At 47.8% G+C, this 25,433-nt stretch overlaps 1 protein-coding gene across 1 annotated transcript in view; it reads right to left on the bottom strand.

Moving 5' to 3' along the window:
• LOC144172297 (uncharacterized) overlaps positions 1-25,433 on the bottom strand; it is a 175,785-nt gene that overhangs the window by 41,535 nt on the left and 108,817 nt on the right. The window contains exon 2 of the mRNA XM_077701049.1: positions 6,525-6,620. Coding sequence (XP_077557175.1) covers positions 6,525-6,620 — 96 coding nt within the window. The remainder of the gene's footprint in view (positions 1-6,524; positions 6,621-25,433) is intronic.

Here is a 25,433-nt window from a genome sequence, read left to right as displayed (position 1 = left end):
CATTTCTGCGGGAACAACTGGCCCACGAAATACAGACCCTGAACGCACAGGCTGCTAGCTTGCTTCAAGGAGCCATGAAGACAAAATACACGTTGGTTTTATTAGAAAGAGTGCTTAGTCCCGATAACAATTTATTTATTTATTTCAAAACAACCCTAAAGGCCCTCCGGTGGAGGGTATTACATAGGGTATACATCTAAACACAATAGTGAAACGATAAATCAAAATTTCATCAAAACAAAACACAAGAACAAAAAGAGAAAAGGAAAAGGACAGTGCATTGCGTAATAAAAGGAACTTTCGCAGAGGAAGGGAAAAAAAGTAGTTCTGGGAGCACCGTATCAAAATTGATACGTCACAACACGTGTTCTAGCATGCGGAAAAAAATAAGCAATAACGAGGAAAACAAATGTACAAACGGGGCATGAAATGACGTTAGGTCTGCACCCTCTTGTTTAGGGCATCTTAAAATTTTGACACATTTGTTTCGATGACAATGTGTGATGGCAGGTTATTCCAGTCTATTGCCGTTCGAGGTATGAATGATTGAGCAAATGCGAGTGAACGACACGTGATGCGTTTCACCTTGTGTGGATGATCACGACGCGGGAAGATGGCTGAAGGTTCACACATGAAATCATTATGAAGAGACGCATGATAGTAAAGCTTGCGAAATAGTGTTAAACGAGATACAAAACGACGATGGGATAAGGCTTCAAGCGCGGCGCGATTTTTTAATGCTGTTGCACTGGTGTGACGTGAATAATCCGAATAAATGAAGCGCGCAGCACGGTTTTGCAGTGTTTCCAAATCAGTTATTAGATATGTTTGATAAGGATCCCATACGGCTGAAGCGTACTCTATTTTAGGACGTATTAGTGTTGTGCATGCCAGCTTGCGTAAGTGTGCAGGAGCATGTTTGAGGTTATGTTTCAGAAAGCCAAGAGAACGATTTGCAGATGCGAGAATATGGTTAATGTGATCATTCCACCTCAAGTTAGTAGTTAGGTGAACGCCAAGGTATTTGTAGGAAGAAGCCTGTTCCACATGATTGTTGTTTAAGATGTAAGATGTTGATGGGCGGAAAGCCTGATTAGTGAAAGACATTAATTTTGTTTTAGCGAGATTGAGGGGCATCAGCCAGGTGGAACACCATGTGTTTACAGCGTTTAGGTCGGACTGGAGAATGTCATGGTCGCAGTTAGAATGAATATTACGATATATTACGCAGTCGTGCGCAAAAAGTCTAATATTAGATTTAACGCCGTCTGGTAGATCATTAATATATATTAGAAAAAGTAGAGGCCCAAGTGCGCTTCCCTGTGGTACACCAGATGTTACGGGGACTAGAGATGAGCTGTGATTGTTAACTGATGTGAATTGCATTCTGTTAGAAAGAAATTCTTTCATCCATGTGATAACAGGAGGGTCAATGTTCAATTTAGTAAGCTTGTGAATGAGCCGACGATGAGTGCTTTTGAAAAATCTAGGAAGATGACATCTACTTGGACTCCGGCATCTATACATGAATGTACGTCGTGAATGAAGCCGGCAAGTTGTGTGTCACATGAATAGTTTTTGCGAAAACCGTGCTGATGCTTAAATATGAGGTTACCTTCTTCGAGGTATTTAATGACTTGCGAATGTATAATATGCTCTAACAATTTACAAATGGTGCTTGTTAGAGAAATGGGTCTATAGTTAAGGGGTGAGGAACGATCACCCGATTTGAAGAATGGTACCATCTTGGCCACCTTCCAATCTCGGGGTATTACGCCTGTTGATAGTGACTGTGAAAACAAGGCTGACAATAGTGGAAAAATGCTTGGTGCCAAATTTTTTAGAATTGTTTTATTTAGGCCTGTATTGTCCGCTGAAGATGAACTCTTGAGATTAGTAAGGAGAGAATAAATTCTAGAATCAGTAATTATTATTTCTGACATAGAAGAGACAATGTTAGTGGTAATAGTGGCCAATGGTTCTAAACATTCACGCGTGAATACCGATGAAATTGTTTCGTTGAGTAGTTCGGAACAATCTGTTCCAGTTATTGCTGTGCCGTTTTGATCACTAAGGACGATGTCAGGAATATGCTTGAGATTAATGACACGCCAAAAGCGTCGAGTTTGTTGTTAACATCGATGATAAATCATGTTTATAGAATTTTCTGCGAGTGGATTTGATTAATCTTTGATATTCGTTGTCGCATGCTTTGTACCGTTGCTAGGATTCAGATGATTTATTTTTGTCAGCTTGCCTGAACAATCTTTTTTTTCTTGTTATTTAGGCGACGAAGTTTGTGTGAGTACCAGGGAGCAGTGCTATCGGTTTCTATGGAGATTACAGGGATGTGTTTATCTATGAGATTAATAATAAACGATACCAACATCAGCGCAATCTTCGAACAAATAACGGAGATATTGAAGAAAACGCGTGAAGCAGTCGCGGCCCCCTAGCCAATTTCCCTCAACTTTTCTATGACGTCACGGAACCTTGTTTGTGCGATTGGCGGCCGCCTAACTGACCTGTGGCGACGACACATGACTGGACGTCTGTAATGGGCCTCTAGTTCCATTGGACCACATTACTTGAATGCTAACGTGCAGTTAACGCACTGAAAATTATGTTTTATTGTTGGCCCGTATGACGTCATTCTTGCTCATAACACGTCACTGTGGCAAAATTTTAAAGTTTTTAAATACTTCTTGCTTTTTTTTCGTTAAAAAACATCTTTTGTGGCTGTAACGGAGCTGAGTGAGATACTGACTTCTAGTTCTTTCAAATTAAACAAAGTTGTATTTTCTCTTCATGGCTCCTTTCAGGACGCAGTGTTACAGTGGCTACCTGGACATCGTGCTGAGAATGGGAATGTGGTGGCCGACGAAACAGCTTGCGCGGCCCACAACCAAACTACGTCATCATACCGATTCCTTTCTCTCGAAGTGATGCCGGGACGCTTGGATACACTGTGACGCGGCAGTTACAACTCTCAATATAAACGGACAGATCCAACAACTATCAGTATTGTACACAATTGGTCCCGCCTGCACTTTCCGAATGCCGTGCGGCCTGGGAAAGCGCGATGAAGCAATTGTTCGCCGCATTCGCTGCAACGTCGCTTTTACAAGCCCCGATTTGCACAAGACGCACCGAGTTGCCTCCCATCACTGTCACGCTTGCAGTGTCCGTGAGGACATAGAACATGTACTGTACGTGTCCCCGTTATGACACGCCACGGCTAACCTTGAAGACAACTTTGCGACTGCGTGCTGGTGCACTACTGAAACTTTGCGACGCCATCGGTCCATGGCACTCCACTGCCGCGGCAACAGGAGTACAAGGGCCTTGGTGTCATTTCTCCGTGACTCCGCAGTCTGAAAGAAACCCTGTGAATTTTTGCCTTAACATGACTACTGTGAGTGTAATGTGTGCGTGTTCCTGCGTCTGTCAGTTTCTGAGTGCTTATTTGCATTTGTTAGTGTTTATATGAGCTTTTGTGTCTTCGCTTCCTTCCATTTTCGCACCTCATGTTTACGTGGAGTGGCAAGCCAAGCTCGCTGCCAGGCTGAGTTCTCTTGGTCATTAAAGGCATCCCTCCTACTCCTCCTCTAGCGTTGGCGACCGAAATAACACCGGCTTCGCGACAAAATGCGGCGACAAAAAAAAAAAAAAGAAGCAAGTAATAAAAAAGAATATTGTGGAATCCTGGAGGCCACCTGCGAACACTGAAGTCAGAGAACGTAGTTATTGTGCTTTAATTGTTCCAGAAACACTCGCTACCGCGACCGTATCGCGCCCAGTGCTTTTGCATACGAGCATTTTCGCGCTGGGCCATAACACACTGCTCGTGCGTCGGTCCTCTAAGCAAATTTAATGGCCGGTCTGCGCATCTCCCCTAAACACTTGAAAAAGAAGAACGCGACAGTGAAAAGAACGCTTAGGGGAGCAAGTGAGGTTACGAAATATCATCAGGGCATGGAATATCATTGTGCACTGTTTGGGTCTACACTCTTAGGCAAAAAGGACTAAAATAGGGACTAAAATACAGCCTTTAGTCTTCAGGGGCCACCGTTCATCTTCAAGGGGAGTATCTGCGGCAGAGTACGTGCCGTGTGTATAAATGCGGGCTAACTGTTCGTCCCCGCCGATCTATAAGGAGTAACGGGAAGACGAAACGCATGCAGTTAGTCTCTTTGCTGCATCGTTAATCCCCTAATGGCATCGTCGTTGTCCTTTCGCGCATATATGTCTGTGAACAGTTTTATATTTCCGAAACACAAGTCATTGCAGTCAGTGGGTCCTTTAGATGATGCCACGGGAGAAAATATCGATGTTAATTATAAGAAAATCGCCTAGGGTTAATAGAGCGCCGGGTAATAGCAAGAAGCGGCGAGCGCGATGGCCAGACGCTTCTCGGCGAGGTTATGTTGATACGCTGTGTTGCATACGATTCGTGCGAGGTAATAACGTCCAATGAAAGCTTTCAAGCGCCTTAACAGTAACGCAAAAATTAGTGACACAAGCAAAAGTGGATTGCTGAGCGTAATGAATACGCATATGTTTAACAGACAAGAAAAAACGCATGTTGCTGATGACAACTGCAAAACAAAAATGCTCGCTACAGGTAAGCGTCTCGAAGTTATCTTTTACACTCGGTACATAATTGCCTTGGGCACCAAAGCTATGACAATGCTGCAACTGCTGTAAAACCCGCTTGCATTTCCCAGTAGCAATCGTCTAGCGACGCGAATTTGAAGAATTCAGGCTAAGCAACACCGAATTCGCTTTCGCCGATGCAGGAAAATATGGCATGTTTCCTTATTCTGACACTCACACAGACGACACCTTTCATATACGTTACATAGAGCACTTAACATATGTTATCGAACCCTAAGAAAGCATTTAGCTTGCGCTAATTTGTGCGGAAACAAATGAGTCGTCCGATCGCCCAGCTACCTACCTCAACTGGGCGATGACGAGTAGATTGTTATTTACAAGAAAAAACTGCGGTTGTGAGGCTGTACTTAAAAAAAATCAAACTGAGCAATAGTCCCGAAAGTTAGCAAAGCGCTCAACGCAAAGCGCAAATCCCGGTCAAGTTCGCTTGCACGGATAGAAATTCGGACTCGAGATGCAATGGATCTGTCGCGTTATGCACATAACTACACGTTGTACACTTGAATATTCTACTACTGCCTGCACCTGGCGGCGAGGTCAAGCGGTAGCGCTTCGGGTTCCTGGCGTGTATTTCCTGGCGTCGGTGGTTCGATCCCTGCTGGTGCCAACGTTTTTTCTTTTTTCTGCGACTCTACGCAGTTCGTCCTCGGGGAGTATCGGAACGGACCCTCCGGGTGGGGGACTAACCGATCGTCCCCTCGCAGTTAGTCCCCAAAGGGACTAATGATTGTGGCAGAGGCCGTTAGTCCCCGAAAGGACGAACTTTTAGTCCTTTTTGCCTAAGAGTGTAGAGTTAGCCCACCCTAATGTTGGGTGGCGATGATACGGCGCACAGATATCACCTCATACTTTGGCGGCTAGACCATCATTAACGACAACAGATCCAATGGCAGGTCTGTACGTTTCGTTCATTTTTAGATGCGAAGCATCTCGTGCTCGGGACTCTGTCCCTCCCTCCCTCGTTGTCGTTGTCCGCCGTCCGCACTGTACTGCGCATGCGCGTCTTTTCAGCCCCGTAAGCATTTGGGCTGGCGTCAGCGCAGTCCACTATAAAAAGAAATAGTTAGGCGGCGCCCGGTTTCCATCCCACGACTCTCTGGCCGCAACGGGAGGCACGTGGCGCTCTTTCCACTGCGCTACAATGCGAGACGGGAGCATGTTCTACGAACGCGCCTTATGTCCTTCACTCATTCAAACTATGTCAAGAAGCTACTGATACAACGAAGGCACGCGAAGCTGAGCGTCAACGGAAACGACGAACTGAAAACTAATGGGAACTTCAGTGGACCCAATGGCTGCTTCGCATTCTACTCAGGGTTCCCCTACTGGAAGATGGTGTAATTTTTGGCAGTCTAAGCTATGGTGCGTTCCAATTTCCCACTTAGACGGCTTCATTGCCGTCTTCGCGGACAGTCTGCCATGTCAAGCCCCGTTCCAATTCGAACGAAGGAGTCAACGGAGACTGCTTCGAGGAGACATAATCGAAGTCAGAAACGATTGAGGCTTCCTTGCTGTCTAAGCTACTAAGTGTTAATATTGTGACATGTTCACTTTTGTTCTATTGAATTATTTAGTATAAGTGGTGCAGATGCTTTTGTGTAGTTCTTAAATCACAATATTCGTAATAACAACGATAATATCATTTACGAAACCTGCGGCTTGGGTTTCTCAACATGTCTGCTACAAAGTTGTCGTCCGCGTTGGTGACGGCTGCGGCGTTCCAATTCTGCTTCCTGAAGACGTCTAATTAGACTACTTCTTAACCTGTCTACCAAGCTGTCCGCGAATCAGAACGCAGCCTTAGAACTGTGGGTACTAGCATGTCTATACAGCATGAGCGGACTTACCGTTGTGCGGCCCTGCGCTGACCTTGACGGAAAGGCAGGCCTTTTCGGCCGAGGTCAAATCGGTGCCCGTGGCCTTGACGTCCCATGACAGCAACCCTGCAGGAATAGAATAAGGTAGGAACCTTAGCATTGGCGGCCATTCTCGGCACAAGACACTCGGATGCAACTTCTAGAGCAAGAAACTTGAAAATAATTGTGCATGTGGTACAACAACAAGACGGAAACAAAACGTTTACACAGGGGGTTGTATTGAAGAATACGCGTTAATCTGGGCAAAAGTTTTCCCCATCGAGCAACATGGAAGTCTTGCAAGAAACAAAAAGGTCACCGCGACCTGCCTGATCACATCCGCGGCAATAGAGGAAATGCACGTCACTACAAATGCGTAAGAAAGTTTCGCACGTCTCAGTGCTATTAAGAGATTGCTGCTGGCAGACCCCTCCAACCCTAAAAAAATTAATTAATTAAAAACGTAAACTGTACAGCGCTAAGTTCTGCAATGGTACCAACGGCATGGCGTTGCACTCCTTAACGGGCTCGGGGGCTTTACCACGCTATAAACAACTACGCAGTGACAATAAGACATAAAAAAGGAAACACCCGGAACTTCATTGCATATAGTGATCGCAACATTTTGAAAAAAAAAAGTGCGCGTAAAAAGTAAGGAGTTCTTAGCATGAGAACACCAGCTTTATTGACCATTACCGAGAACAACGCTGCCAAATATATATCTGAAGCTTCCAAGCTAAGTGAAAGTGCCGAAACACGCACGGGCGAGAATTCTTTACCGTTGTATTCAAATGAAATCGCTCTTATACCGCGCGTGCTGCCGTTCGCAACCAAGTGTAGACCGTTTATATACCGGTCTTGCTTAAATATACAAGGAAAGAGAGAACACTTAACACTTCTGCGGAAAGTGAATTGAAGGATAGAGCTACTTTCCTCTTATACCGAAATACCATTGACTGCACAAGAAGCGCCTCGCAGCACTTTGAAGTAGCGTGAAATTTGCTTAGAGAACAAGTGAAAGTAAGAGGTTCTGAAAGGCCAAACACGGTCGCCTAAAAGAACGTGGCGCTTGACCTTTTGCAAGGCTTGCCTTTTACGCTTGTACCAAAAAAGGAGGGGGGGGGGTGAGAAAATGGGTACAAGTTTCTGCTTTCAATGAACGAAGCTCATCATCGCTGAGTCCCGTCTACCATTTACGCGCATTGGGTTGGCCTTCGCCTCGGAATAATATAATAAGGGATGTTTTTTTTTTTATGTTCTGCCCTCTACAGCCCTTGCGTGCAGAAGGCAGAACAAACATGAGTGACACATTATGAGGCTCTGTTGCCCAAACATAGGCTCTCGCTGGCTTACGTCATTTGCAAGCATTTCTAAAGACAATAGTCGTTCTGGGGCTACCTCAACCCGAACATTTTGTGTCTGTCTGTCTGTCTGTCTGTGTCTGACTGCCTGTCTTTCTGTGTATGCCTCAATTAGGCTACCCGGCCAAACGTTAAAAGAATTATTGAACTTGAAGTTTACACACGTAAAACCCCTCAGAATCACTAGATCTGTAAGCACACTACATACTTGTCAACATTGTTGAGCGAAAAGAAAACATTAGGCATATTTAGGCAAAGCATCAATTCACAACTGGTATCCGCCGTGTTCTTTTAATAGTAAATAAATGTGTCCTTGAAATTTGCGGTATTTTGACCCCCGAAATACAAAATTGAGCTCGTGGTCCCCGTGGCGGTGTTCCAAGTTCAACAGTAACGAAAGGTTCCAGTAGAAGGTGCGCGAGCCGTGGAACGCGGGAAAATTGAATTGGCTTTAGCGTACCTCCTCCGTGTTTATCGGGGGAGGAGCGAAAAGGGAGGTGGAGAGCGCGAAAGGGGGCGGGGAAGGAGAGGAGAGAGGCGTTCACGTGGCAGCAGCTGTCGCAGAAGACTATCGTATTTTGACGACATTTGCAGTGAAGTGAGCAAATACGAGGCGAGCTTTTTAGTGCGACAAATGTCAGAGAGGGTATCGCTTTCCCCGTGGTGTGACGGGTCGTTTCACCGTTCGCACTATTCGCCCCACATTCCCCCCTCCCCCCCTACCCCCCCGCAGATGTTCGCTACCTGGGAGTACTTAGGCACCGGAAAGAAGGGACAAAGGACATAACAAAAAAACCCTCTGCCTCTTCTCTCCCAATCCACTTTTTTACTAAAAAGTTACCGTCTATACCGGCTCTTCCTTCGCAAGAGGTTATCGCCTGTCGGAGATAGTGATGAGAAGGTCAGAACAGTGGACGAGAGGACTTGCTTCGTGTTTTTGTTTCGTACCCTTACCTCCTCCGTTTTTCCTTTTCTTGTCTTCTCCTTCCCTTACCGCCATATCTTTTAGGAGGAATCCCTCCGCACCGTCGCTGTGTACGTCGCTCCGTCAACGGCAACGCTAGCAGACGTCAGGTCATTTCCTGAGCATTATATATACAGCGCGGGTATTTTTCAGTTATTTCGACGTTTTATTTTGTGGAGTGGGCTGTCGCTGCTTCATTTCGGTCCCTTTCCCTCGCGGTCCTCCCACTCCCTACTCGTTACCGTGCATGTTTACACATATAGTGACGGTTAATTGCGAAGGTCCCCCTTATGAGTAATCACAGGGGCAAATTTCGCGCACCCACTTCGATCCCACAACGACGACAAAGCGTGACATCAAAGGCGTCTTGCCTTTTCAGCGGGTTGCGCCACGATCGCAAAGGAGACGGTCAGCTTTTCGTGTGTGTGCGCGCTAAATGTGGCGTAAGACTTCAGTCCTCGTTGTCACCGCCAAATGGCTCCACGGCTCATTTCGCTTCACTGTCGGTCAACTTTTATTCGACGAAAGCGCGATGGGTCGAGTTCAGCAGCCTATAGCTCCCTGCTGTGGGGATCTAAAAGCGATTTGTGCGTGTACGGAGTTCGTGGCGCCGCTCTTCTGACAGCGGGGAGCGACAACATTTTATCACTTTTGCTTTTCTGGCTCCTTTCTATTTACGAGAGCATTAAAGTGTTCTTTTGCACCATCTACATGCCCCACTGTTTCCCTTTCTTTTTACACCATCTGTCGTCAGTGTACTATGCCGTGGTCGTCATCAGATGCCCCTTTAGATGTCGTGAGGGAGTCGGTGTTCCACCTCTTTTCTCGGCCAAAGATGAACAAGACAAACAATAATTGACAGTTAGCCATTCTGACATGATTTGGAGGCGAAGCTCTTAAAATACCAATGACAACTGCATTGCAAAATTAATAACAAATCCGCCGTGAAGTGCAAACCGCCAATATTTTATTTACGAGCGTATTGAACGCGCGTTGTCTAGAAAGTGCAAGAACGAGAACAACAGTTTTTATATTTTGAAAATTAGCGTTTTTATTAATTAATTAGCTGAATCAATCTTAGACGTACTGCCTATATATATATATATATATATATATTGGCATACAAGCATGGCGCTGTCCGTGTCACGGCGGCTTCATGTTATTTATATTAAAACTGCGACCTGCAGCTTTTTATAACACCTGCTCAGCTAGAACCTCCCACGGTTACGCAGTCGTTTCAGCAGTCCAACGTCATTCAATCTGTTTCGCGTTAGTTTCGATGTAACACAAGTTAAAGCTGCTTTCTGCCACAATACTGTCAGTACAGACTAACGCCTCGACTAAAACACGGATCATAACCCTTGCCATATTCACTGGTAGCAACCGGAAGTCACAACGCGATCCGGATGAACATTCAATCATATAAATGCTATCGCATAAAAAGACGAGTTTTTCACATAGGTGTCTGACGGCGGATATTAACGTGAATGCTTTCTTTGTGGGACCGATGGCGTGCTGTCAAAAAAAAAACTAATCCATTTTCACATAGACCGGTTGGTCGACCGAAAAGCTCTGATAAGGTATCTGGACACGCGGCGCGCACGTAAAACCGGGCTCTCCTTGTGTAAAAACGGTTACTCGAAAGTCGCCAAAAAGGAACGTTTCTAGATAAGACAATACTACACGCATCGATCACGAAGGAGGAGTACAGTGGTGTATCTTTATCTCATGAACCACGTGTCGGCATTCACATAGATCGTTCGTAAATGCGTTTACTTAGTGCGCGAAGAATCGTCGCATGGGTTCTTTATTCTTTTGCGATTTGGGTCGTTGAAGGCGTGACGATCCATCGGACGTCCTTTCAGCGAAAGTTGGACGCATTATTGACGACACAACGACGTTGGCTGCACGCATCCTTTGAAACAAAACAAAAGTATCAAGCACAGCGCTCACCTATCAAAATCATCTGTGGAAAATAATTAAGGTGCGGAGGATGACTAAGACGAAGGCTTCGCGCTGGAATGTGTTCCGCAGCAGAGTACGTGTCAACCTGCCTAACAACGTAATCTTCTGCAGCAAACTCATCTCGCGTACAGGTCTGCAAGCCGATATATCCGTGCCGTAATATATAGCGTCGTCTGTCCGCGGCCCGGAAAAGCGCTTCAATGACTCCTTATTCAGACAGAAGAACCAACGCCCCCCTCTTCTGTCCGCCGAAGAATGGGGTGTACACAAAGCGGTTACTAGACAACGCGGAGGTATCCATGGCTTTCTACGTGTGCGCAGTCAAAGCGGTGGTCTCGGATAGCGCGAAGTCGACGCCACCGCCCCAGTGTGTAGATGCACTGGAGCGAGCTCCTGGCGCGACGCCAACCAGACGGAGGGGTCAGCCATGCGCGCGGGCGCGACCGCAACGTTTGCACCGGCGGCGATTAGCGCCGTGCTGCCATTGACCGAGGCGCACACACGACTCGCCGGATGGCTACACTTTCGTCCAAAAGTTCCGTGCAGTGGCCACCGACTCGCTCATTGACACATGGACCGTAATTAAAACAACAGGATCGGTCGGTCGATGGTCACTCACTCACTCACTCACTCACTCACTTACAGCGCGTGTCCTGCCTTCATCGATTTAGCGCTGCTTGGTGCAAGCGAAATTAAAAAGAAATGGGTGCGGGCAGGGCACGTAATGCGAAGGCAAGATAACCGTTGGTCATTAAGGGAAACAGTGTGGATCCCTAGAGAAAGCAAGCTTGGCAGGGGGCGGTAGAAAGTTAGGTGGGCAGATGAGATTTAAGAAGTTTGCGGGGATAAATTGGCCGCAGTTAGCACAGGACCCGGATTATTGGAGATCTATGGGAAAGGCCTTGGCCCTGCAGTGGGAGTAGACAGGCTGATCATGATGATGATGGTGGTGGTGGTGTAAACGAGGATCTCATTATATATAGTTATAGTTAGTCGTTTAGTCGTTCGGTCAGTTGGTCGGTCAGTCAGTCAGTCAGGTCAACCATGCGTTGCGCGCATAGCCTCTCGTCGTCCCCGGTCTTCCTCGTATCTCTCTCGAGAGAGAGAGAGAGAGAGAGAGAGAGAGAGAGAGAGAGAGAGAGAGAGAGAGAGAGAGAGAGAGACAAGTGCTTCAGTTTATAAAAACTGCAAAAAATGGGATAGCAGAAAAGAACATCACAACGGAGCGCGATGTCACTGCGACCGTTAGTGCGGCGGGCTCGACCGACGCATGGCGTTTCCTATTTTATCGATGCCAACAAAGCAAAGGCTCCACCAGACTTCCGCTGCATAGTCAAATAAGAGACTACGCGAGTTGAACGAATCACTGAAACCCCAAATCGACGAATTCCTTTCGGCGCCTTTGGCTGCCGCCTCGCCTCACAGTGCGCGGAATCTTTGAACGGGAGTGTCAAGATTGGGCTGCTTCAGAGCCACTAGTGCAAGCGCTTGTTTGTGGCCCTTTTCTCTCTCCGTTGTCCATTCTTTGCTCGGGGGGGGGGGGGGGGGGGGGGGGGGCGTTATGGTTTACCAATTAGCCGGCGCACTCACTCTTTTAGAGCCACTATCCCGAGAATTCTGGCGTGCGGCGGGATACCGTTATCTGGACCAAAGATTGATGCGTCTTGGCCGCTGGCACCGGGGGCTAATGCGATGGGCCGACGCCGGAGGCCGGGAGTTGGATGCAGGATGCGAAACTGCAGAATGGGATGCGTGCCACAGACTGGGGCAAAACTTGGTCCGTACGCAAGAACGCGCACCATGACGCGTGGCCGCGACCTGCTCTCACCGAAACTGAGGGTGAGGAGTTCATTCCTACAGTACTGGGGAGGTGGATGATTATATACAGGGTCACTGTTACGCTTCGGCCGCTAACTACAGTGAAGGAGGAGCGAAGTTCATTTTCCTACAGGTGAAAATGGCTGGGAGGGCAGCACATTAAGGCGGTGCTTGGCAGGACGTACCCCCACCCCGGCGATAAAGAAGCCTTTACAGAAGGGCGCTCTCTCTCACCCTCTTGAGGACCAATCCTCAACGGAGGGACAACGGCGTGTTATCCTTCCCTCGCGTCACTGACGAGCGGACTGAGGAGCAGAAGCGTTGAACAGGTTAAGCACGCTGATCCCCTCGAATCGTATCTAAATCAATGCTGTCGATACAGGAATTAGTCCTAGATTTTATTAAAGGTACGACCTTACATTTCGGTATCCCCCCCCCCCCCCCCTTCCCTGTCTTTTTTGCGGCGCGCGTGATAGAGGAAGAGAGAGGGGAGAGGGAGGGCATATAGAGATAGAAAGGGTACAGTAACCTGCGTGCGGCTCCGACAACGGAAAAGCCCAAAGAAAAAGATTGGAGGCGCACTCGTTTCTTTACAGCCCGCTTTACCAAGAGATCGACGTTTTCTAACAGTACACACGAAAACTGGTCCACCATGCACCGCACTAAGCTGCTTCCGCGCTACGTAAGCAGCGAAGCTGGGCAAGCGGACCGGGGGATGAAGATGGCGATGCTGCCGCGATAAGAAAGAAGAAACAGTTACCTCAGCATATAGGATGAGCAGCGTTCCGTTTTTATGCTACTCGTGAACTTTGCTTTGTCGACCGCATGCAAGAAGAAATCGATTTTGTAGAATTCAAATTTGGCGCCCTTCGAAGACCGCCTCATAGTCTCTACAATGGCAGAAAGAGGGCGCCAGGAGTCCGCTAGAAGTAGGAGTTCCTGTATAAACATCCCCCTCGCGAGGGGCACGATCAAATGCAGAGCATTTCCGGGGGCGCACGACGTTAAGTAGTTTGCGTTACGTTAATGTTGTTGCACTTGTGGCAACTGCTGACGAGAAAGCGCTCGTCAGCAGTAATTTGAATGAGTCAACGATATAAGGCGCGTTGGTAGCGTCCGATTCCGTGTCGGCTTTGTGGCGTAGTGGGAAGCGCACCATGTACATTGCGTTCTGCCCGCGCGGTCGAGGGATCGAAACCGGGCGCCGGATCGTATTTTTTTTTATATAGTAGGCAGGGGTGCGGTGGGTGCGGACTACGGACGCCAACGCGGGTGACATCGTGAGTTACTGAAATGCTCTGCATTTAAAAATAATGTCGCAAACGGTTATTTCAAGGCATACTCAAAAGACCCAAAATACGGAGGGGTCAGCCAAGCGCCCTCAAATAAGCTGATTGAAAGCAACTGCTCCGGCTGTCATCCGCCCGAAGAGACCGCGCATCACCTTGATAATGACTTGCAAGAAAGGTGCAGCAACAGCAAGTTTCGTGCTGCGCGTGTGGCAGATAAGGCACAAACTCGGCCGCGATTTTTTCTGTCTTTTTTTTCTTTATTTCATTCCGTCTAACTCAGAAGCAGTCTGTCTGAGGGCATTGCTTTATGAGTCAGGCGGGAGCGCCCTCACGTGGTTTTTTTTTTTTCATTTCGCGGGGTTTCTTTATAAGTCAAAATAAATGAGTACGCAATTAGTTCTTCGCTGAAAATACCGCAGTTAGACGGCTCTCGTTGGTACCAGCAAGTGCCTCATTGATATTTTGATGATTAGGAGAGTACTTATCGAGTTAGATAAATAATTACAATTAATTGATCAAGTCTCATTAACGAAAAATACTGTCCGCTACTCCACTATACTGGAAACATTATGCACAAGGTTTTCTTTCAGTAACGGCATTGCTCTTTTTTAAAAGACTGTGCATTATAGCTGGGACACCCTGTATATCTTCGAGTAAAAGACGCAGCGCGACGTGTTCAGTAGGATGAACTAAAAAAAACGAAATTCTTTGCTACATTTCCGAGCAGCAGTCGTGCGCGCGCGCGCACGAGAGAGAGAGAGAGAGAGAGAGAGAGAGAGAGAGAGAGAGAGAGAGAGAGAGATCAACACTCATTGTCCAGTCAGCGACCGAGGAACAGGTCAGCTAAAACGACATGCGACCGGTTTTGGCACAACCAATACTGGCATGTTAACATTACGCCCAGGAAGCTACGGCACACGATGGCGGACGAAAGACGAACGCCAAAATTCAACTTACACGATCAATTTAAAGACGTGCGCTGTTGGAAAAGTTAGTTTACGGCTGCTAACACTCACAAGCGTGGCTAATAACATGAGAAATGAAGCGAAATAGACTAAGCACTTGCACCTCTTCCCCTGTTCTTTGTAGCGGTACTCGTTAAAAGCAGCCGTCCAATGCAACTAATACAGTCGCCTGGACTTAGCTCCAGGCGCTAGGCCTGCGCCCACCTGACTTCTCCAAGCCTGGTTATTCTTGGAGCGAGCGAAATTATTCAAATCACTTAGCGCTGCCCGTTGCCGCGGCGCTAACGGGCGGCACCCGGCGGCACGCAGCCTCTTAAGTTATTACGTCGGGCAGTCTGCCTGGCGTGCAGGGGCGGCGACGAGGCTTCCTGTCTGCCGATCTGACAGGCCAGACGAAGCGGCAAAGGAAGCAGCAGCAGCGGCACAGCCACCGCGCCGGCCAACAGGATTCGCTCCGCCTTTTCTGCGAGCCCAGTCGCGTGGCAGTGCGCGCCGGCCGGCCGCACGTGATGCTGCCAGCCCCCGAGGCGTCGTCGTCGTAGACGTCTGGCACCGACGCTTATGCGTCGATCGATGCCGGCGAGACAGCGCTGACGCCCGGGCTGATGATGCCGCCGGGAGTTACTTCGGCGGTTGGGCTTAGCTGCTGTACGAGAGGGCGGCATTCTCTCCTTTTCGTTATTACAAATTTTCCTCATCCCTTTTGTCGTTTTTTTCGCGGTCTACTTCTCGCTCTAAAATGTCGGTCAGTGCACGCTACCTAAAACAACAACAAAAAAAAAAAATCAGGCCCTAACAAAATGCACTGAAATCGATTTCTTCGGATTTCGCCGGGAAAAAAGTAGTACCGGATAAACACGACAAATATCACTAGAAAAGTCAACTTCTCGGTTTGAGCCACTTTGGGGTACCTCCCACTGTGGCTGTTTCCACCGACCCGCGCAATGCCCACCTAACGCTTCAGCGGAAGTGTAGTACGCCCCAAAGACCACGGGGAACATTTCTAGACCGCCAGGAGGACAAGGAAAGGAAGAAGAAATGGCTGGTGAAGTATCAGTCGTAGCCTCATGTGTTGGGGCGCAAGCCCATAAGCCATTTACAGGCCGGCAACGACAGAACGCCGGGGTACGCCGACGTTTTGCAGCCCCGAGCTAGGCTCACCGCGTGGGGAGTCTAGCTTCCTGCACCGTTAACAGCCCAACGCCTGCAGCGACCTCAGCGACCTTTAGGAGCTGGCCGTGCGCGGGAGCCTCTGAACGCCCCGGGCGAAACGAGGCGGCTCAACACCGCTTCTCGTTGGAGGAAAAGAAAAAAGAACAAAGTAGCGCTGCAGTTGAGAATAGTTTCCATAAGTGGAGTTCGTGCTCTACCGCGCTCAACATGAAACACCCTGCGGCGAGAATGGAGATGAGGAACGACAGTGTTAGGTCAAAAATGGCGCAATTAAAGTTGAACAAAATAATTATGGGAGAGTGGAACCCTAAATACTTTAAATGAAAAAATCTCGGGTCATCTCCACTAACGTGAAGCCAGGGGAGGGGCGAAGCATGCAGTGTGTAAGTGTATTCAAAGATTGTAAGTCTCTCGCTGGCCACACAGCGCGCTTTGATTGGGCGCCGGAGAAGCGCCGGTGGGAGGAGAGATCGCGCGCTTGCTGAGTCGGTGGCGCCCTCTCTTGCGTTAAACCGGATTTAAGCAATTTAACGAGAGGCAGGCAGACTGGCCATAGGTTATCTTCGTGTCACACGCCGCAGCAAGGTAAGAAGTATGCTTTACAGGAGAAAACCTGGCGTTTGAAACCAATTTTGAGACGGAATTTAACGAATTTGGATTACTATTAAAATTATATCCTGATTATTCCTGCATTTTAACTTGAAAATTGTCGCGGAAACACGTTGACTAAGAAGAGAAATACACAGGACGACGCGCTACTAGCAACTGGCAACATTTATTAAGAAACAGAAATATATAGGGCGACCAACCGACATAATTCAACTGATTAAGACTTATACAGAGATTATCAATAAACATTACGCCGGACATAAAAAGTACAACCCACAATATGCTATCACCGCACGTGTCGTCCTGTGTATTTCTCTTAGTCAACGTCTTTCCGCGAAAATTTTCAAGATGAATCAACACCAACTCGCCCAACTTGCCATCCTGTATTTTAAATTATTTGAAGTCATGTTAGTTTATCATGAACCGGTTCTATCTATTATTCACTTGTTTTTTGACCATCCTTTGACAACTTGGTTTACCATGACGACAGGAGACGACGACGACAAGAGACGCCGACAGCCCGAGCCCATAAGGTGCTTCGCATCTAATAAGTGACTATACTTTTCCCTCAAGAGGGATCGTTCAAGCATAGTGGTCGTTCGACGCAACGGTCTCCAAAAGAATTCGGAATAGAAAACGGGACATTGTAAGTCGATTAAGGGGACTTGTTGCGAATTGCTTTGCTAACAGCCGCTGTTTTTCCAAACTTAGGCGCCGCTAATGACAGATTAGTTAGGGGGTAGGGGGGTCTTTGCGACAGAGAAGCACGCAAAGAACGACGTTTCTACTGAGAATGCTTTCATGTTCAGTGGCCACCATATTTGCGTCGTTCCCGTCCTATTCATGTGTCCACTCACCCCGACTTCTTTGTGTGAACCACGCAATTTTACGTGCCGCGGACAGACGGGCGCTGCCGTGTGGCATTTGCGCTTGTGTGCGTGCGTTTGCGGGCGAACCTTACAAACCATGGCCCTTCGAAGACATGGTGACTTTCCCCGTGTATGTGCCCTCCCCCAGTTGACGCCGCTTGTACATATGCGTGTACATAAATAAGTCTTCGCGTGAATCCCACACTGTTCGCACCATTCCTTCAGAGGCTTCTGCGACGGCGGCTTTGCCGCCCCTCCAGATTACTCGCAGTCGAGCGGGAATTCGTTAGTACGTAAAGCAAGTTCGCGCCTGCACTTTTCCCCACTGTTTTCGATAAAGAAAACAGTGGGACAAAGCAACGGCCGAGGTGATGGGCCGCAGCATACAGAAGGAGAAGCTCAACGGTGAATGCAACGAGTCCACTCCCCCTCCTCCCCAAAGTAGTCAGAAGGTCCGGGAAGGTTTCAGCGGTGGGGAAACAAATGTCGTCGGGCTTGAATAGCCGACGCAGCAGGTTGCTGGAATTCTGTAGTCTTTTTAAATGCGTAAGCATCATTTGTATGTTGCCTCAGCGAGGAAACACGTCTGTCCATCTGTAGCGCTTGAAGAGTCACCCTTTCTCGCCTACAAAAACGCTTTAATAAAAGCCGGTAGGGCCATCACACGTCTACATCACCTTCCCTATGTTGTCTCCTAAAGGGCCTTCGAAGCAATGCATTTGGATATGGTAGCGAAGCCTACTTTAAAAATACTCGGTGATTCTTCATTTCTCCATAGGGTCTTATGAAGGTATTTGGCTTCCATATTTATCATGAGATGTATTATACGTCCATTAGAAAAAGAAATGCATTCACAAAACTGCATTTGTGTGCAGTAGTGAAGCCGGCTTTAAAGGCGCTCGGTATATAGCCCTTCACACTGGTACATAGAGTGTCATGGAGGCATATAACAAAACGCCCTAGGTCCCCCCTTTGTTGGTATGACGCCTAAAATAATGCCTTTCCCGCACAGCACTTGTATACTATAGTAGTAAAGCTAACTTTAAGGAGGTGAGGTTTGTAGCCCTTTATAGGGATGCGCGAAGACTTATAACCCCTCTAGAGCCGCTATTTCTTAGTAAAAGTAATTCTTATATTGCTTTGTAAACCGTTTTGCAAGTAATACATCTTTGTTTAGCATGAAGCCGACTTCAAAGGGGCTCCGTGTATAGCCGTTTATAGGCATACGTTAGGTCTTACGAATTCATTTATTATGAGCCCTTGGTGCTTTAAAATTTTATTACAGGATCTCTTATATTGCTCCTGATAGAACAATGCATTACCCGGAATGCATTTGTGTGCAGTAGCGAAGCCAACGTTAAAGGGGCCCTGCATATGGCGCTTGACATGAATACTTATGGAGGTGTTTATTAAAAGGCCGTCGGCCTTCCTATGTTATCCCAACTGTTTATATGGCGCCTAGAAATACAACCTGCCCGCAATGCATGCGCGTGTAGCAGTGAAGATGTCTTAAGAAGGTCAGGCGTATAGCGGAGCACCTTTAAGAATTCAGTCGACCATTCCCACGTGACAGTTTCTTCAAATATTTTCGTCTTCCGTTATGACGGATATGAAGCTTCGTTTTCTTAAGCCTACGTAGCTACAAACGCAATGAGGGGGAAAATGCGAAAAAAGGGGTGGTACTCTTCTTTTTTCGAGCTCCGCAGAAAGCAGGCTGACTACGTTCAAACAAACAAACAAACAAACAAACAAACAAACAAACAAACAAACAAACAAACAAACAAACAAACAAACAAACAAACAAGCAAGCAAGCAAGCAAGCAAGCAAGCAAACAAACAAACAAACAAACAAGCAAACAAGCAAACAAGCAAACAAACAAACAAGCAATCAATCAATCAATCAATCAATCAATCAATCAATCAATCAATCAATCAATCAATCAATCAATCAATCAATCAATCAATCAATCAATCAATCAATCAATCAATCAATCAAACAAACAAACAAAAACCCCAAGCGCTGGTTGGTATAATAACGCGAAAGGTGAAAAGAATTTAACGGAACGATAAGACAATGACGCATCTATAACTACCGCAGCTGTGATGTCGGACCTCCAAAGAACGCACAGTTACCCAACATCTCCCCGCCCCTTTTTATTTTCGTCGATTTATCGTTTCATGCCGCCGCCCCTGCCACCAAGCAAGAAGGGTTGACGGTGGTTCCTGCTCGCATTTTACACACTCGATCACTTCCTTGCACCAAAAGGTCAGAGGAACCTCCTCGTTTCTTCTTCTGTTCAGCTGCGGCAGTGAGGGCAAACGTTGGTTCCTAGCCATGGTCGCAGCTGGCGTGCAGAGAGGGTAAAGAGAGAGAAAAAAAGTTCCGGGCCGCACTAACAGGGCCGTACTAACCATAGAAGCTCAGCAAACACAAACACAAAGGGCAGCGGTGTGCACACAAGGTAAAAGCTGGCTGTAAGCGACCACTGTTTGTGCTCAAACACTGTGGGCAGCTGGAGGAGTTCTTCGAGAGCACAAAAAGTAGACACAGGGCACACGATCAAGAGACCGGGCAGCCGCTCACTCCCAACTGTGTTTATTCTGCAGAAGCCATCTAGCTAGCAGCTATATACGTTGTGGAATTCCCATTGAACGCCATGCTCATCGGGATTTGCCCTCTACCGCGGTCGCAAGAATGGCACGCAGACATAGTTATCCGGAAGGTGGTGCCCGGAGTGCGGGGATGTGCGGGTCTGTAGGGTCCTCGGGGCAGAAGAAAAAAAAATGGGCAAGGGGTTTTCCCAATGGTCCAGGGGAACTGAATGGACACGAGAGCGATCAGTCTGGTCTTGAGGGTGTCTTCAGGCGGATGGCGATGGAGCCGCTTGGTGCTGTGGAATCTAGAGAGCGACAATAATGTAACTAAAGGCATTCATTGCAAAAATGCAGCGCGCCTCATTCTTCGGTACTCTGTTGAGAGCAGCTCCTCAATATCAAGCATCCCGTTATCACATTTTTCTTTAAAAGTGTCGTCATTTTTATCTTCTTCTTCATCCCCCCTCCTCCTGCCTAGACCATAGACCATCCACTTCAAAATACAGTTTCTTAAATTCAATTTCTCCTTACTTTTATAGTCGGGTCTAAATTTTAAAGTGACTAAGCACAGTGTGGTCGTATGAAGAGTACTCGCAAATAAGCGCATTTTAGTAAATCAACTTAAAACGCTCCAAGAGAAGCAAGCCTATGCAGCGATGCGCAGTTCTCAATATGGCCAAAGTAGATCTTGACCAAGACACTGGTGGGTATTTTCTATGAATTAAATAAATTGCAGTAGACTAACGTTGCGATGAACTCAAAGAATTCGGGAAGGTCTGTCATAAATTATCAGCTATTTTTCTCACGCAAACATTTTTTGGCCCTACCGAGTCGTCTGCAAGCAAACTAGAAGGTCCATTCTTCCCCTTAACCGTAAATTTGCCCAAGCCGACTTCATATGATTGTTAGAGTGCCGAATTTTTCAACCGTTTAGCGGAATGGCCACTACGGGGTTGTAAACAACTAAGGTGAAGACCAAGAAGTCGATGAACTAGGGAAATTCGGGGCAAATACTGGACGTGGAGAGCACACGATTGAATTAACTGGAAGTCAAAGTCATACTCAAAGTCATGTCTATCCGGCATAATAATTGTGCTGATGACACAGACAAAAAGCCATCTCGGGCTTAACGAGGCCTGTATCCCATATACAGTTCAACCAGCAAAGGGAGAGACCTTCATGCAGTACGCTCAAACATGATGACGGTCCTGACGATACATTGGTGGCACACAACATTTCGCCAACATGACACGACTGGCAAGTGAATATTCTCCGTTGTTCTTTCGGCCCGGCGCCACTTACCATTCGTTTCGAGCTTACCTCCCCGAAGTGACGCATTTGTACAGTGGTTGGTGGCGCAGAATAGTTATGGGTTGGGGAGCACTCGGCAAGCACTCCCAAATAACGAAAAGTGAGCTACCTCTGTCACTCAAAAGAAAAATCTAGAACCAGTGCATACTGGCGTGATGATAAACGGAGCTGCAACATACGGAGTGATGACATACGGTGATGACATACGGAGCCGGTGATGACATACTCAAGGACAGATAACGAGCTGGATCAGAGACGAAACTGGAGTAGAAGATATCATAGTTCAAATAGAGAAAAAGAAATGGACTTGGGCAAGCCATGCAGTGAGACGAACCGAGAACTGGTGGACAATTAGGGTAACAAAGTGGATACCAAGAGATGGGTCTGGAAGAAGGCGAAGGCCATTAATCCGAAGGAGGTATGAAGTACAGAAATTCGTGGCAAACTGTGGACTCGAGCAGCGCATGACAGGAGCAGTTGGAGGTTCATTGAAGTAGGCAGACGACGACGACGACGACGATGATGATGATGGCGCAACGTTTAGGACTTGTTGCTTGGGTGCCTCCTTCACCAGTTACTTAACAATGGAATCGATTCAGAACTTGAATGTATGCGATGAATTGCAGGCCGTGTTCCCCAAATGACGTCACGCAGTCTTCGAATTATACGGGGCCCATTCAGAGGCCTCGTCAACTTGGCGGCGCAAAGAATGTTTTACGATCGTGCTAGCGCTTTTCTTTATAGACACCGACTCGGAGATCCTGTCGGCTAGGCTCTAGTGTTTTATAGACGCAACAAGCTAGCGGCCTTCCGTGTGACAAATCGCGCATATACCCTTCCTGACAGCAAACCGTTAGGGGCCGTTCGTATGGGCTGCTAAGGCATGCTCGCGCAAGAGCTCGCGGGCGCAGCTCTTCTTTCTCGAGGTTCCTCCAATCAAGGGCCGCTTTAGCATCCAGCCAGCCGAGCAAATCGGGGTATTCCTCTAGGCCGGGCCATCGGCTGACGCCACGGCGGCCGAGAAAACGACTTTCTAATCCCACCCTGGCTGCCGGAGGGAATTGGGGCGTCACGCCAGACTGCGCCGCCTGCGCCACCTCTAGGCGGCGCCCTCTGCTCCCGTGCCACGAGCTCTAGCTTTGCCGCGAGTAGCGTCAGATGTACCGAATGTGCCGCTTCGATCGCAAGGGGAAAACCAAACTATTGAGGATGGCGGCCACTCCGCAGCCGTTACTTTCACACGTCAGAACCTTTATTGTCGCATTTGTAATTTCATCTGCTTAAAGAAGCGGTAAAGTCTAAATTGACATTTTGAACACGAAAGCAATATGCCCACGGGCTCGGATAAGCCGCACCGAAGTGGAGATTCATTTGTGCTACCGGGGATCACTAATTAACGCGCGCAGAAGTCTGTTATTTGTCATTGTCACTCCACAAATTGTAAATAATTGTTAAATCATTGATAAATTGTCACTCATTTGTCTCGTAATTAGGCGTTAACTCCCTTTTTGCTTCAGGAGTTCGTATACACGTGCACCGGCTTCCGTACTGGCTTAGTAATATCACTTGGCACTTGCTCGGCGAAAACATGGGCGTCGGCACATAAAACAAGGCGATAGTCGTGAAAACGAAAAACAAATTCGCGCTATGTTGTAATGTTTCGCAGTGAAACAGCGTAGGTATGCGAAAGTCGCGCATTATCCCAGGTTGAATTGCAAACAGTGCTTCAAGGAGAGAGAAGAGTTTTTTTTCAAAGGAACGCGAAGAAGTCGGTTTGGTGTAAACGCAGGCTATCTTGCGTAACGAGTAAGGGAACAGACGGAGAGATGACGACGGGCGAGGGGAAAACGTCAGCCCGCAAGCCCAAGGTCGAGGGCCTTAAATCACGCAACAAGTACCCGGGTCCGCTTTATTTTAAATGCGCGGAGAAAGGACCACGACTGAAAACTGCGCGCAGCAAACGTAAAAACGACCGACGCCAAACGAAACGTGAACCGATTGTTTCCCAGGCGCAGTGTCTCCTTCTTATATCGATTCAAAAGAAACGGTCGCCAGTCTGGACGGTCGGGAATCTTTTGTGAGTTACAAAGCGACCACTAACAACAACAGAAACCTAAAAAAAGCAAGAACTGTCCACGACTTCCAAACGCCTACTTTAGTCGTTGCTGTTGTGCTGCGTTCCGCAGCCGAAATTATTTTTTCTTCCAGATTCCAGCCCGCTGACGGGGTCGGAAAAATTAATCCGACGGAGTGACTGTTTTTCACTCCAACCCCGCAGCGGCTTCGCATCGGACATAACGGTTCCTCGAGGCGATTTGTCACCGTAAATAAGGGCGGGCATCGGGTTCCCCGTGCACGGTCGCCTTGCTTCGAGCGAAAGCGGGACATGAAAAATGGCGGCCACACGCCAACGCTTCTTGGGACAGTCTTCTGCTCCCGATGAGACTGCCGGGACGCAGAAACAATATCCAAACAACGCGAGAAAAAGATCCCCTGACTTGCTCTGAGACGGTCACTGAACAATCGATTGCGCGAAATACTCAAACGACAGTTTAACTATCTTGACTGCTGCTCGCAGCGTTTCATTTTCTTCCTGCCTGTCGGCATGCCCGTCGTCACAATGCTAGTAAGCAATATCAGCCCGAAGCTCTTAAACGGACTAAGAAAACACGGTCTTGCCGTTCGGGACGAAACAAAAAAGACCAAATGTCTAGGGGGCTTTGTTAAAGATATAAAAAAAAACGAAAACTAACCCCGTGCACTCCCTGGCGATGGTTCACTGGCGAAGCTTTAACGTGAGATGAATGCCAACCCATTTGTTTCGATCCCTCCGATGTGCCGTTCTCACTTAACAGTGCCGGTATTTGCGAGAGTGTAGCTACGCCATCTACAAACCCAGTCAGTCACCCTCCCCTTAAAACTCTTCCCCACCCTGTTTTTTTTCGCGCATGCGCATAGGGTTGCGCCGGGGGAGTTTTGAACGTACACAACACCACACGATTTTTATTTCGCCTGGCCATATAAATCTTCGCTTTAAAATGCGCACTTCACCAAACGAAGCCTGAAAGGTCCAGCTAATCAGATGCGTATGCACCGATGAGCCTGGCCTCATGATATTTATAATGAACAAGCAAGAAGCACGGCGCCCAATCGACTCGTGGCAGGAAAATTACTCAAAGAAGGTTACACAAAGATCTCAGATCAAACAAGACACGCGGCAACTTTCCAAGCGAAGAGACGACAGTCGTCCGGCCGGGCGTCCACATCTTCGCGGAGTCAATGGTCGAAGATGAGCCACGCGACGGCAGAGATCGCCATCTGAGTCTCTACCACAGCTGGCTGTGGGAAAATGCACCGAATGGCCTCGCACAGAACAAAAAATCCAGCCTCCGTATACAATATCCATTTCGTTACCCCCATTTGCTGCTCGCGGCCCCTTCTTGACTTTCCCGCGCGCGGTCTCCCTGCCGTCCTATACGACCGCGCTCGGCATTCATTCATGCCATCCAAGCGTCGTCGCCGACTCGCAACTGCCAAATATGTCTTCCGCTCATTTCTTCCCCAGATTCCCTTTCCTTCTCGTCGTCCTTGTGACGCTGCGCGCGCTTGTTTGCCCGTTCACTCAGCCGTTTGCGGACATGCTTCTTCACTCTTGCCACCAGCGGAAGCTTCTTTCCGCATCCGAGACGCCAGGCCCGAGTCCCGTCCGTAACGAGGCTGCCGCCAAATATTAAACGAGGTGGAAAGGGACTCGGACGCTCGGACCTCGGTAGCTGGTTCCCTACGCATGCGAGAGAACGGTTAACCTAAAAGAAGTGACGACGTAGAGCAAACGCATGCCGAATGGACGGCTGCGCTCCAGGCGGGGCGGGAAGTGCTAATGGCCGGCGCACTTCAAGTGGGGAGGAGTTCTCACTGCAAAATTACTGCTTCTACTCTTCGCGTAATTTTTAACGCCGACCTCTTTAAGGATGATAG

The sequence above is a fragment of the Haemaphysalis longicornis genome, unplaced genomic scaffold (genome assembly GCF_048455015.1).
Source record: "Haemaphysalis longicornis isolate Haplotype H1 unplaced genomic scaffold, Haemaphysalis longicornis Haplotype H1 scaffold_20, whole genome shotgun sequence".
Classification (NCBI taxonomy): Eukaryota; Metazoa; Arthropoda; class Arachnida; order Ixodida; family Ixodidae; genus Haemaphysalis; species Haemaphysalis longicornis.
Note: the sequence above shows the minus strand (reverse complement) of the source record. Positions and strands in the feature narration are given on the sequence as shown.